The following is a 13,216-nucleotide window of genomic DNA, read 5'->3' on the forward strand; positions in this document are numbered from 1 at the left end:
CTCAAGCTGCAAATCAAAATTGGTCCTATGAAAAACTGAAACCAGACAAAAGACTCCAGATGGTTATGTTGGGCTAGCTGATGTCCAGAATGCAGCCTTTCACAATGCAACTACAGAACAGGAGCTGGCAAAACAAAACAAGGAGAAAAAAAAAAAAAAAGGAAAAAAAGACAAAAAAAAAGAAGAAAAAAAAAGACAAAAAAAAAGAAGAAAAAAAAGACAAGAAAAACAAAAAAAAAAAAGACAAAAAGAAGAGGGAAAAAAAAAAGTGCCTGAGCTATTGCAAGGATGGAATGTCTGTGGGGAGCTGGTCAGGGTGGTGGTGGTGGCTTTGAGGTCATGGGAGGACGTGCATCTGTACCCTTCCATAGTTTTGTGATTGCACTTGTCAAGCAGTACAAGCTTCAGACACCATGAGGAAAGCAACAGAAAGAAAGAAAGAAAAACCCCAAGACTTCAGCCCACAGTGAAGTGCAAGGACAAAACCCATGTCACGTTAACAGCTCTTTTGGAGTGGCAAATTGGTTAAACAAACCAGGCACTATAAAAATGGGTGCAAGCAAACAGGTGGATTTGGGGTTTGTTTGGTTTTTTTTTTTTTTACAAAATGAAAGAAGAGAGGGACAGAAGTCAAGATATGCATGCACTTTATCCTCCCAACCGTGCTCATGAAGGAAGACTGGTGAGCCGTGTCGCTGCTCAAAGTGCTGGAGAGGCGCTGGCCAGCCGCGATTGTACGCCGGCACCTTGTGTTTAGTGTTTGAGTTGCTTTAGTTGTCAGTGTCACACTAAGCCCTAAGACCAAGCAAAGCCTACACTTGGCATGTTCCCCTCCCTCCCAGGAGTTTCTCAAGGTATCATGCATATCATCTGTGTGGTGCAGTGTGGTGCCAGATATGGGACTTGGTTACATAGAGTGGTTAACATAGAGATGAACACAGGGGAACTGGAATTATGACATCAGGAGATGGGTAAATAAAAAACACAAACTACCATCTACAGTCTGGTAGCACTGAACACAACTGGGTGGTGGTGAAGACAGTTGCTAGGTGGATGGGGAGAGGCTGCTCAGATGTCAGACCTCCTCAGGTATAAAGCCAGTTCATATGCTTTCTTGTTGAGTGTCCCTCCATGGACACCTCCTTTTCCCATGACTATAACCAATGCTGGAGTACACAAGGAAACAAAACAGAAATGAACAGAAAGAAAAGAAAATAAACCAAAAAAAAAAGGAAAGAAAAAAAAGTAACACCTTTCCCCACCAACAAAGGGATACAAAGGAGACACAGGTTCATACCCCATCACCCTGCATTGCTAATAAAGTTTCCAGAATGTAAGGTTTAAAGCTCACCGCCAGGAAAGTTTAATAGCAATCTTCCCCTAATACTTAACAGTCTGCCTAGCAACTAGAACCCAGAGTCTCTCAAGTATTTTGCCATTGAGTATGCCTTCTTATTCAAGCCGCCTCCATGGACCCCTTCTTTGCCCATTACAAAGACCAAGACTGAAAGAGAAAAGAAAAGAAAACAAAACAAAAGTTTTTAAAAGAGTGTTGTTAGACAAGGAAATAATGCAAGCTTCAGGCAGTGCAACGAACGCTCCCAGCTCAGGGCTCTGCTGAGCGCTGCAATGCTGCAGCTGGGGGCAGGCCCTGCAGCAGGCATGTGCCATCCTCAGTGTGCCACCCAGCCACCCGGGGCACAAGAGCTCCCTGCTAGGACAAATGGCACCGGCTGGCTCTGGAGAGCACTGGCAGTGCCTCTGTGCCGCCAGCGCTCCATGAGGACACCCTGGTGCGTCTTAAAAGCCAAGGGGAAAGAAGAAGTGTCTCAGGGACGGCAGCAGTCTGTGACAGGACTGTGACTCTGAGGAGCAGAAGAGGAAATACTCTTATCTGCAGTGGTCACTACTGGCATTAAGAACCAGAGCACCCAGAGCCTAGGTACTAGCAAAAGCCTCACAGGCTCAGCCTTGGGCCAGGACTTCACGCAAGAGCACAGCTCCAAACCAAGCTCCTTGCAAGAGACAAACCCCAGGAAAGGTTTTACTGCTGACTCTCAGTTTTGGTGAAGTGGCCAAACAGTCTGGTGAACCAGAGCATTTCAAGGCCCCACTTGTGAGTTGCCAGCAGATGTCACCAGCAGGTACATCATATGGACACAATGAGGCTCTGCTCCCACAGGCACAGCAGCAATGCTGTAGCATGGTGCTGCAGCCAGCCTGCCTACAGGTGACTGCATCGCCAGAGCATTTGCTCACCAGTGCTTCAGGCACCTCTGGCTGGCAATTCACAACCTGCAGCATGGTCTGAACTGTGCTTCTTTCCCCCTCAGTGCTGCAAATGCTCTTCCTGTGTCACTGCCACACAGCTTTGGCCCACAGACACGTTTTGCTCTGGTTTGGAGTTTGTATCTATAAGCAAAGGCCCTTGGGCACCAATCTGTTCCACAGCCAGACACAAGATGCTGGACCAGATATTCTGACAAAAGGCTACTTGCAGACAGTGTTTTGAGGCATGATTTTTGTACCCAAACCTTGGGTCTTCCCTGTAACAGCTCTGACTAGAGTTAAAGGAGGAGCACAGGGAGGCAGGTGTCCCAGCACACAGCAAGTCTCCCAGTGACAACAAATGGGACAGGCTTTTCTGCCCAAAGAGACTTCAGAGAGCTCAACAGGAGTGTGAGGAGAGTTAGTGTAGGACTTGTTAAAGGGCAGGTAGGAGCAGCAGGAATTGCCATCCCTGCAGAACAAACCTTCTGATGAGAGGTTTACAGTGGAAGAGCTGGTTTCACTGCCAGTCACTAGCAGACCCCTTCTGCCATCTTTAGGTACCAGGGTACCCTCAGGCCTGCCTGTCCAAGACATGTTTCACTGTCCTGCAGCCCAGCTGTGCTCTCAGGTAGGAGCAGGGACAAGGGTGATCCCCAAGCAGAGATCTGGTGCTGAGCCAGAGCACTGCCAGCCTGCCCCTCACACTGCCTCCTAAGCTCAACCATCGCACACAGGAGTCTGGCTCCCTGCACAGCTGAGCCTATGCCTGGGGTCACAGCCCTAGCTCAGCGATCTGAGAGTGAAGAACAGGATGCTTACCTCGGCCAGCTCTGCCTACAGCAACATTGTACGTCGGCTCACCACCTTGACTCTTTGTCCTGATGTCCATTGTGCAGTCACCATCCACGTACAGGCTATCTCTGATCACAGAGCACTTCTTTGCACCAAGGGTCAGGCCATTGGTGAAAAAACCCTCTCGGTCTTTTCCTACAATCATATCTATTTCTACTGGCTGTCAAAGAAAAAAGTCCAGAGTTACCAGAGCAGTGTTTTATTGTGCAATTATTCTTCAGCAAACGTCCTGTCTCATGTAGAGAAGATGAGACAGGGAATTTCCCCTTATCCCCTCCAGGAAGTGCTCCAGAACACAGGGCTTTGTTAGTCACAGTTATATTGCTGCTCTGGTTTACTGCCCCTGCCGGCAGCAGAACCGCTGCCTCAGGACACTCCGCAGCCGAGTCTAGGGTTCCCCTCGGAGCCGAGATCTCGTTAACGGGCCTCCGCACAACACAGACCCGTTAAACACCCCAGCTCCGTGCCTTGGGGACCCACTCTCTCCACAGCGCCGAGCAGCCCGCCCGCACCTGTCCCCGAGAGATCAGCGCAGATGCCACCGGCCGCATGTGCCCGCTGCGGCGGCCCACGAGCCCTGCCCCGGCAGCACAGCTGCGGCGGTGTCGCCGCGACCGGGGCTGGACCAAGGCGCGGTGGCTGAGCCGCCCGCCGCAGGGCTCGGCACGACATCGCGCCGCAGTGGCGGCGGCCCTAGGGCCTGTGGCGGAGAACGGGCGGCTGCTTCGCGCCGCCATCCGCCCCTGCTGAGACCGAGCACAAGGGCCGGCCGGCGGGGCGGCCCGGGAAGGCGCAGGGAGGGGCGGGCGGGCCCGGCCGCGGCGGCCTCAAAGTGCAGCGTCACGGCGGGCCCGGCCGCCCCAATCACGGCCCTGCACTGCGCGGCTGCCGCCGCCGCGGGCCCGCCCGGCCACAGAGGGCCTTGCCCGGCCCCGCTCTGCCCCAGCCCCCTGACTAAGCCCGGGCCCGGGTCCCGCCGCAGCCGGGGCGGGGCGCGGCGCTGGCCGGCCGCTCGGCCGAGGCAGGCCGCACTGCTGCAGCACGCTGCCCACCCCGCACGGCCCTTATGTAACGGCGGCGCGGGCTCCGCAGGGCCGGGCGGCGGGCGCGGGGCCGGCGGGCGCGGGGCGGCGGCGAAGGACGGGCAGGGCGGGGGAGGGGAGGGAGGAATCAATGGCAGTGCGCCATCTTGGCGGTGAAAAACATGGAGCCAGCGGCGAGGCGAGGTGGGCATTCACGAACGCCTCCTACGCCGCGCACGTAAGCCTCGCCGCAGCGCCGGGCCCGGGCGCGGGCGGCCCTACGCAAGCCCCGCCGCGCACGCCCCGCGCGGCCTCTCCCGCCACCCCGTCGGCTCCCGCGGCCCCCGCGCGGTGGCCTCGGCGGCCCCAGAGGCGAGCTCCGCCGCATCGGGCCGCAGCCGCGGCTCCCGCCCCCGCCGCCGGGCAGGGCCCCCTCTCCCGCGGCGCGGCCGGCAGCCGCAGACAAAAAAGGCGGCACGGCCGGCCTGCCGCCGCCCCCCCACACGCACACAGTCCCACCGCCGGGCCCGCCGCCGCCCTCCCCCGCCGCCCCACAAGGTGCCCCCGGGCCCCACCGCCTCGCCCCGCCGCTAAGGGCCGCTCCCGCGGGGCCGGGCCGGCGTCGCGGGCGGGCTCGCCCTTCCTTCCCCGCTCCCTCCCCGCCTGCCCCGCCGCCGCCGCCCTCACCGTGATGCTCTGGAAGATGCCGCCGGCCGTGGCTGCCCAGACGTACTTGGCGTCGCAGTAGCCCACAATGGCGGCCTCCTGGCAGCAGCCATCGCACATCAGATTGTCCACGTAGCTCTGCCAGCCGGCCATCTTCGCGCGGGCGGCGGTGGGGGCGAGCGGGGCGGGCGGCAAGGCGCGGGCCGGGCGGCGAGCGGCGGGGCTGGGCGAGGCGGTCCCGTCCCTCTCCTCTCTCTCTCCTCTCCCTGCTCGACGGCGGAGCGGTGCCGAGCGCTGCAGCGAGCGGCGCGGCCCAGCCCTCCGCGCTGCCGGCGCCGAGGGGCGGAGGGAGGAGGGGCGCGGTCCGGCGCCGCCCCCCGCACCGCCGGCCCCTCGCGGCCGAGGTGGGAACGGCGGGGCCGCGGCGCCGGCCGCCGGCCGGAGGAGAGGGGAGCCGGCTGGTGGCGGAGTCCCGCTCCCGGTCTCGCCCGGTCCTCGGCCAGTAGGTGCGGCGGGGCTCGGGCTGCTGCTGGGCGGCCTCAGCCCGGCGGGAGATGGGATCGCTCCCTGCGCCGGCTCCGCCCAGCTCGGGCAGGAGGCGCGGCGGGGCCAGGCGGTCTGTGAGCCCTCGCTGCGGCACCGCCGGCTGCCCTGAGCTTCGGCCCGCTGCCCTAGGCCGGCATCTGATGCTCCTTCCTGCGCGGCCGTGCCGGGGGTGAGTACCGGCCGCGACACCTCCCGTGCGGTGTCACCTCCCGTGCGGTGTCACCTCCCGTGCGGTGTCACCTCCCGTGCCGTGTTTCACCTTTTCGCGCCGGCCCCGAGTCTGGGCACATGGGAACAAGAAGTTGCACTGTGCAGCCCTGCTGGAAGCGCAGTCGTTGCTGGGGTAACCCAAATTATCGCTCAGGACTGCTGTGGCAGACCCAGTGTCAGTTCGGTGGAGCAGGGCAGAGCCTTCTCCCGAGCTGCCCTGAGGGCCTGCTCCAAATGTGCGGCTGGGGGTCCCCGGGCAGAGGCTGCCCTCTCCCCCAGGGCTGTCTCCTGGCAGGCAGTGTTAGCTCATTTGGTTGCACTGATGGTTTATTTCTATACGTTTCATGTCTTCTTTTGTCTAACTCGGCAGCCCTTGGGAAAGTGCCGTTGGTGACACTGCTGATTGTTGGCCATACCCTACTGCCCTCCCGGCCTGAACCCCTGTCTGTACAGGAAGAGCATTGCTGTATCAAAGTGCTGGCCTTCTACTGAGGTGGTGGGTTCCCTGTCAGACTAGCCTCTGTTATGCTTTAGTTCTGATGGGTTAGCAAGTGGTGATTTCAGGTTGTATTCTTCCAGGATCTACCCAGTTGCTAATGAAATAATTTAGTCTACATGTTCCTTTCTAAGACATACAGATCTGATGCCAGTGTTTTGCAGCATTGATATTGGGCTCTGGGCAGGATCACTGTCCTACAGCAATGTCATGTTTCAGGGCCTTGGCTTGGTCTTCCTCAATGCTGAGACTGGGATGTTGTCATCTTCCATTTGATTCAGGTGGCTTTGCCTTGCTTGGTGCCTGGTGTGATCCTCTAGGGGAAGGAGACAGGTGGGCTGTGAAGTGGCTGTCCATGTATTTAACTTTGACCCTTTAATTCAAGAAGTTAGATTTTACACCTGAACATACCAAAGTACATGATGCAACAGTTGAATTTCCCTTTTCCTGAGATTATATTCCCCAGGGGGAATATTCCCTGACTGTTTATAATGGATATCCCTATGGCATGCTTCAGGCTGAGCTTAGTCCTTTTAAAACCTAGTTCAGTTGTCACAGTATTGAGTATTGTTCAGACACTCAATAGAGATGGCTTAGATTACTGGATACTTTAAAGAAAAGAACTTATTGGCATCTTTTAGCATAATTCCATATTTTTTCCCTTCATTTTATTTTCACAGTCCCTTTCTCCCCCTGAATTTGGCCAGCACCAGAACATTGCTTTTTCCTTTTCTTGCCATCCATGTATGCCAAAAACATCCTCATGTCATTTTATCTGCAAATTAGTTACAGGCTTTAAACTTGCTTTTGGGTTTGTTTTTCTTAAGTAGCTAAAGCTTTTTGTGAAGTTTGGATCACCTTCATCATCCTCCCTCTGCAGATTCCTTCCATGGGAAGGAGACAAGTTCTCTTCTGTCTGAAGTTGCAGTCAAGCAGTGCTGCTCTTTCTTAATGCTCACCCATATGGGTTTGGGGCTTTTGGGTGTTTTTGCAGCCTGCAATAAGGATTGCAAAGTGTTTCAGTTTAATCCCCCAATTTAATAAATACAGAAGCAGACATCTTGTCACCCTGATCCCAGGACAGGCCTTGGGAACTTCAGAGCTGCCTGTTTGCCACTAGCATCATCTCAGTATCACAGTATCACAGTATAACTATGGTCGGAAGAGACCTCGAGGATCATCGAGTCCAACCTGTCTCCACAGACCTCATGACTAGACCATGGCACCAAGTGCCACATCCAATCTCCTCTTGAACACCTCCAGGGATGGTGACTCCACCACCTCCCTGGGCAGCACATTCCAATCATCTTCTGATTTAACAAGAGATGGCCTTGTCATGGGCAGCAGGCTGCTTGGTGGAGATGTGGATGTATCTCACATGAGAACATTTGGGTTTCCAGGCCTTCAGCCAAAGGCTACACCTCCTCATGCCTGGAGGTATCTTGCCTTCTTGTGAGCAACCTTCCACATGTTCATTCATCCCTTCTGCCCAAGGACCAAGTCCTCACAACCTGATGTCCTGTACTGTTTCAAGGGAGGTTGAGACTTGATGGTCACTGCCAGTGAGGAGCTGGGCCAGGTCTGGAGGGGATGGGGGATGCATTAGCCACTGCTGAACCACTGCATGAGGCACTGCACAGTGTCCCCAGAGCCTGGCCAGTTTAGTGAGTGGTGGGCTTGGTGCTTCACCTCTGTGATGGACCTCACACTTCACTGGGGTGTCAAAGAGAGGGCAGAGTGAGCCTGGTGACACGGCCACTGCTTTGCAGGGAAAGTCACCTGCTTTAACAGCTGCACAGGCCAGGTGATCAGGAGTGTGAGAGCCGCTTGGCTTGTGTTAGCCAGACAGCAGATACAGCTGTCTGCTTTAATGGTTTAAATTGGAAATAGCTGCATGCAAGTCTGGGGCCTTCTGAACAGAAAGAATGGACCAGAGTCAAGGATTTGCCACCTGCTTGGTAGCTTGGCTTTAGTCGTGTTGTTTGTGGAGTAACTCCAGTAATAGCTTTTGAAGGTGAAGTCTAAATTAGGTTACTGTTACTTAATGTGATGAAACTACCAGGTAGCTTGTATAAATTGCAGAGTCAGCAGTCACCAATGCTGCTTCTGGAAATCATAACCCTTTAATTCCATTTTCACTATTAGTTGCCTCGTTTGGTCGTGTTCTGTGTTATACAATCATTATAATGCTATTTGTATAGACACTACTGCAGCAGCACCTTCCAGGCTGTTGGAGTTAAGGAAATGAGGATGTGCTCTGTATGTTAAAAGGCTGGGAGAGAGAGGAGTTGCAGGTTTGGATTTGTTAAGAGCCTTAATTAGTACCTGAGATGTTTAAGTGAAGGATTTCTGTATAAACAGAGATTTTGTTGTTAAAATTGCTAGATGCAGCAGGTTGTTTTAACATCAGCACCTGTGTGCAGTGGTGCTGTCTGTAGCTAGACATGTACAATAAACAGTTGCTAAATCTTTGGGGAGTTTTGTATTTTACTGCATTCTGCCTGTTCTGTGTGGAAGGCACTTGCCACAGTTTGGGTGTGTTTGGGGTTTTTTTTAGTGCAGCTTGTAACAACTCCCTGAAGGGAGGTTGTCGCCAGGTGGGGGTTGGTCTCTTCTCCCAGGCAACCAGCAACAGAACAAGGGGACACAGTCTCAAGCTGTGCCAGGGGAAGTTTAGGCTGGAGGTGAGGAGAAAGTTCTTCGCAGAGAGAGTTATTTGCCATTGGGATGTGCTGCCCAGGGAGGTGGTGGAGTCACCATCCCTGGAGGTGTTCAAGAGGGGATTGGATGTGGCACTTGAGGTGTTGGGTGACAGGTTGGACTTGATGATCTCTGATGATGGCTAAACAAAGGCTAAAGAAGAGCAATACTTCCTAACTGCTTACTTAGTTAATCCTCAGGAAGACAAAGGTTTGGCTGAGTTATCTCTCCACTGGTAAAACCATACCAGGCAAACCTCCTTGTGGAGACAAAACTCTCATCTACATGTGGAGTTAAACCACCTTTACAAACAGTGTAAGGCAAAGCATCTTTTGTTGAGCTTTCTCTGAGGTCTTTTCCAACCTTATTGATTCCATGATTCTATTCTATGAATTATTGGTCTCTTCAGTTCAGAACTTTGTCTACAATTTACATTGGATCACATCTAAGACAAATAATCACTGGAAAGAATCTTCAAGTACCCACTGTGCTTAACCCCAGTGTTCTTTTTATAGCTCTGTGAGAATCTCCACTGCTTCTGCTTTTATATTAGGAACATCAAAGTTGAAATTGGCCAGGAACTTGAAGTTTACTTACTTGTTAGTAAAATTAACTGGCAGTTTTCTGTCAGGCTTTGGGACCACCAGAGCTGCTGCTGCTGTGTTCAAAGCAGCTGGACAGATAAAGGTGAGATTTCTTGTGATGGTCCAGGTTCTTCCTGGTTTTCACCACACTGGCCCATTTGGAGGTCACTTTAGCCAGCTTTTTTGTGTGGAGAGGAAAGGCTAGCAACCATCCACAGAGGGCAGCTTGGCTTCTGTGTGAAAGCTGAAGTTCACAGAGCCAGAGCTCGCCGGAGGCTTCGTGGTTGGCCTCCAGTGCCTGCTGCTGACGTTAGGTTGCGGTGCTCCCTGGTGACTTCCTCTCCAGACCATGCTGGGTTTCCTGTGACAGTCTCTCTCTTTACCACAAGAGCTTTCGGAAGTGCAGAGGGCAGGACTGATTTAGAAGTGTCACGAGTGAGGAGGTTAGCTCCTGCTGATGGAAAGCCCAGAAGCAGGGAGCCTGCTGCTGAAGGCTAGAGAACAGCTTTGCAGGGTCCTCCCATGGTTACCCAAGTGACTTGGCTGGGAGAGGAGTGAGTCACCAAAGGCTGGGATGAGTGTTAGCTAGAAATTAATTGTAAAAATGACATATTAATGAGCTGAAACCTTGAGGCTGGCTTCAGAAAATACAGTGACATGAAATGCAACAGTCGTCATACTGCCGTGCCTGCAAGAGGTCCCGTCCAGTGCTAGCAGACCTCTGGTCGTGCATGTACACAGCCTTGTAGAACAGCTCCTGAAGTCCTCCAGAAAGCTCAACAAAAGATGCTTTGCTGGTGTGCCTTACACTGTTTGTAAAGGTGGTTTAACTCCACATGTAGATGAGAGTTTCGTCTCCACAAGGAGGTTTGCCTGGTATGGTTTTACCAGTGGAGAGATAACTCAGCCAAACCTTTGTCTTCCTGAGGATTAACTAAGTAAGCAGTTAGGAAGTATTGCTCTTCTTTAGCCTTTGTTTAGCCATCCAATGCAAACATAACCAACCCAAAATGTAACTTTTATCAGCTACAAGCTTAGGGGTGTTGCTGCATCAGATGGGTAAAGGTATCGGGTTGCTTCCCTTTTGGTGGCTCCAGAAAAGCCACCAAATTGCCATTCTTTGCGAATCTGATTCATGGATTGGCCCAAGCACTAAAAAAAGCTGTCTGAAATCATGGAACTTTGCTCAGCTTTGGGATTTTTAAGGTAAGTTCTTGATCTCTCAGTTCTGGAGCTCCCAGCTGGGAAACTGTGAAGAAATTCCTGACAGTGAGGGTGGTGGGACACTGGAACAGGTTGTTCAGGGAGGTTGTGGATGTCCTTTCCCTGCAGGTGTTCAAGGCCAGGTTGGATGAAGCCTTGAGCAAACTGGGCTGGTGGGAGGTGTCCCTGCCCATGGCAGGGGGTTGAAACTGGATGATCTTCAAGGTCCCTTCTAACTCAAACCATTCTATTCAGTGAACCTCACTGGTGGCCAACAAACAATGAACTTTAGTTCTGGAAATTAAATTATATTATGTGTTTATTCTGACTTGGGCAGGTAGTCTGTGGTACACAGAATCATAGAATTGCCAGGGTTGGAAGGGACCTCAAGGCTCAGCCAGTTCCAACCCCCCTGCCATGGCCAGGGACACCTCACACTACAGCAGGTTTCCCAAATCCAGCCTGGCTGCAAAAACCTCCAGGGATGAGGCTTCCACCACCTCCCTGGGCAACCTGTGCCAGTGTCTCACCACCCTCAAGGGGAACAATTTCTTCCTAACATCCAGTCTGAAACTACACTTTCTAGTTTTTTCCCATTCCCCCCCAGTCCTATCACTCCCTGACACCCTCAAAAGTCCCTCCTCAGCTTTCTTTTAGCCCCCTTCAGACACTGGAAGGCCACAATGAGGTCTCCTGGGAGCCTTCTCCCTGGAATGAACAGCCCCAACTCCCTCAGTCTCCCTCAGACCTCTGCTCATCCTTGTTGCCCTTCTCTGGACACCTTCCAGCACCTCCAGATCCTTCCTGTAATAGAGGCTCCAGAACTGGACACAGTGCTCCAGGTGGGGTCTTTGGTGAGAGTCCCAGTGTGAGTGAGATGTGCAGCACTGAGCTGTGTGACCCAGCGTTCTGTGTATTCAGACTTATCAAAGTCAGGCTCCTCACTGTATTTGGATCCTGTCATATTTTGTTTTGCTGTAAATACAGCAAACAGAACCCAAGCAGGCAGCCCTCTGCTACCTCCTCAGTTCTGAAAGGAGGGCCTGTGCCGTGCAGCTCAGGCAGTTGCTGAGCAGCTTGACACAGTGGAGGGAAGGTGGTCGCACCTTCGGTCCCAGCTCTTGCTTGGTTCATTGTATCCAGGCCTGAGCGGTGACTCACTACATGCCTTTGTTAACTGATCATCGAAGTGGGTGAAAGGTTGTATAGGAGTTAATCTGGAAAGCAAAAACCAAGGCTGAGAAGTGCAGTAAGGGAGCTGGAGAAGCACAAAGTTAAGGGGAAAGGAGACAGAAAGGTGGGAAATGGAGCAGAGCAAGCCTGGGCTCTTAACAGTTGTTATTTCTGTACCTGCATAAACTTCATCGGCCACACGAGAAGTGATGTTAGATGGAAAAGGACATCTGACTTCTCCCAGGCTTCATCTGTTGGCTGTCTGGTGGCTGTTTTTTTTCTATCAGAGTTGACTGGTGTGTAATTTTACCTTTTTGGTTGCTGATCTGCATTTTTGCACTGTGTTAGGCTACACCAAGAGCAAAACCCAACCTTTTCCTGGCGTGGCATTGTGTTGTGGGTGCCCTGCAGTAACTCCACAAGGTCAGCAGCACCTTCCTGGCCACCCAAGGGTGTGTCACAGGTTGTGTCTGGTTCTGGGCTGCCTGTGCAGGATAATCTTCTGGTTGCTGGGCTGAGGGGGCCTTTCTGCTTTCCTTCAGATGAGTGCTTTTGCATTGCCTTCTGCTGCTTACTCAGCCTGCCCCTGCTCCAGGCAGGGAACTCCGAAGCTTTGTTCACTATGTTATTTCCTTCATGAAGCTTCCTTTCAGTGACAGCATCTGTAAATACATTTATCTGGGTGATATTTCTCCCTCTGATCACAAATAATTTTGCTCTGGATGCTTGGTGTTTAAGTCCAAAGGATGTTTGGATCACAGAGGCATAAATTTATCTGTCACATATAATTTCTACTCCAAACAGTCACAGTCTGCAAAAGCATTTAATAATAATTCTGAAGTGTAAAAGGCTGTGTTTTCCCACAGACATGATACAGTTCTAACCTTAGAGTGCTCTGTAGAATTACAAATATTTCTCATTCTTTAATAAAGCAGAAATGGCCACAAGTTCCCTTCCCCTTCCCCTTCCCCTTCCCCTTCCCCTTCCCCTTCCCCTTCCCCTTCCCCTTCCCCTTCCCCTTCCCCTTCCCCTTCCCCTTCCCCTTCCCCTTCCCCTTCCCCTTCCCCTTCCCCTTCCCCTTCCCCTTCCCCTTCCCCTTCCCCTTCCCCTTCCCCTTCCCCTTCCCCTTCCCCTTCCCCTTCCTTTTTGTTTTGTTAATTTGGTGCCAAATTTCTCTCTAGCTACAAAGTACCTGGTTCTAGCTGTGAGCAGCAGCTAGCCTGCCTGCTGTCAGCTCACCAAAGAAGAGTCAGTGTAGTTATATTTAGTATGTAGCATGTTTTTTTGTGAATTTTGGGTAGGATTCCTGCCCTGCAGCACAGACAGCCCGAGGCAGCTCTCCTCCAGCTTGATTTGTTAGAGAGCATGGCCTGAGGCTGCTCTTGGAAATGGCACCAGCACCAGGGTACCCCTGCGGAACCAAGGGGTGTCTGGTTCCATGAGGAGCCTGGGTACTGCCACCCTTCCCACACAACCCTTTGAGAGCACATGGC

At 52.9% G+C, this 13,216-nt stretch overlaps 1 protein-coding gene and 1 long non-coding RNA gene across 3 annotated transcripts in view; one reads left to right on the forward strand and one right to left on the reverse strand.

The window, feature by feature from the left end:
- Nucleotides 1-264: 264 nt before the first annotated feature.
- PFN2 (profilin 2) lies at nucleotides 265-5,171 on the reverse strand. Of its 2 annotated transcripts, none has more exons than XM_054166755.1 (3): nucleotides 4,833-5,171; nucleotides 3,091-3,283; nucleotides 265-1,166 (listed from the first exon to the last, which is right to left on the reverse strand). In XM_054166755.1, the coding sequence occupies exons 1-3, from the start codon at nucleotides 4,962-4,964 to the stop codon at nucleotides 1,069-1,071; spliced, it is 423 nt and encodes a 140-aa protein (XP_054022730.1). In that variant the 5' UTR covers nucleotides 4,965-5,171; the 3' UTR covers nucleotides 265-1,068. The 2 variants fall into 2 exon arrangements, with proteins under 2 accessions (XP_054022730.1, XP_054022729.1); XM_054166754.1 differs by lacking the exon at nucleotides 265-1,166 and adding an exon at nucleotides 1,286-1,504 and having other exon boundaries at nucleotides 4,833-5,161.
- A 260-nt stretch (nucleotides 5,172-5,431) lies between these two features.
- The window catches only part of LOC128897687 (uncharacterized), a 39,994-nt gene continuing 32,209 nt past the window's right edge, over nucleotides 5,432-13,216 (forward strand). Inside the window, exon 1 of the long non-coding RNA XR_008462523.1 lies at nucleotides 5,432-5,526. This is a non-coding gene — a long non-coding RNA (uncharacterized LOC128897687). The remainder of the gene's footprint in view (nucleotides 5,527-13,216) is intronic.

The sequence above is a fragment of the Dryobates pubescens genome, chromosome 13, assembly GCF_014839835.1.
Source record: "Dryobates pubescens isolate bDryPub1 chromosome 13, bDryPub1.pri, whole genome shotgun sequence".
NCBI lineage: Eukaryota > Metazoa > Chordata > Aves > Piciformes > Picidae > Dryobates > Dryobates pubescens.

Excerpts from the sequence above, each read along its gene's own strand:
- PFN2 (XM_054166755.1), bottom strand. The coding sequence starts at position 4,964 with ATGGCCGGCTGGCAGAGCTACGTGGACAATCTGATGTGCGATGGCTGC. Across the intron at positions 3,284-4,832 it reads GCATCTTCCAGAGCATCACG|CCAGTAGAAATAGATATGAT; the intron begins GTGAGGGCGGCG and ends TTTCTTTGACAG. Across the intron at positions 1,167-3,090 it reads TGTAGGCAGAGCTGGCCGAG|CATTGGTTATAGTCATGGGA; the intron begins GTAAGCATCCTG and ends TGTGTACTCCAG.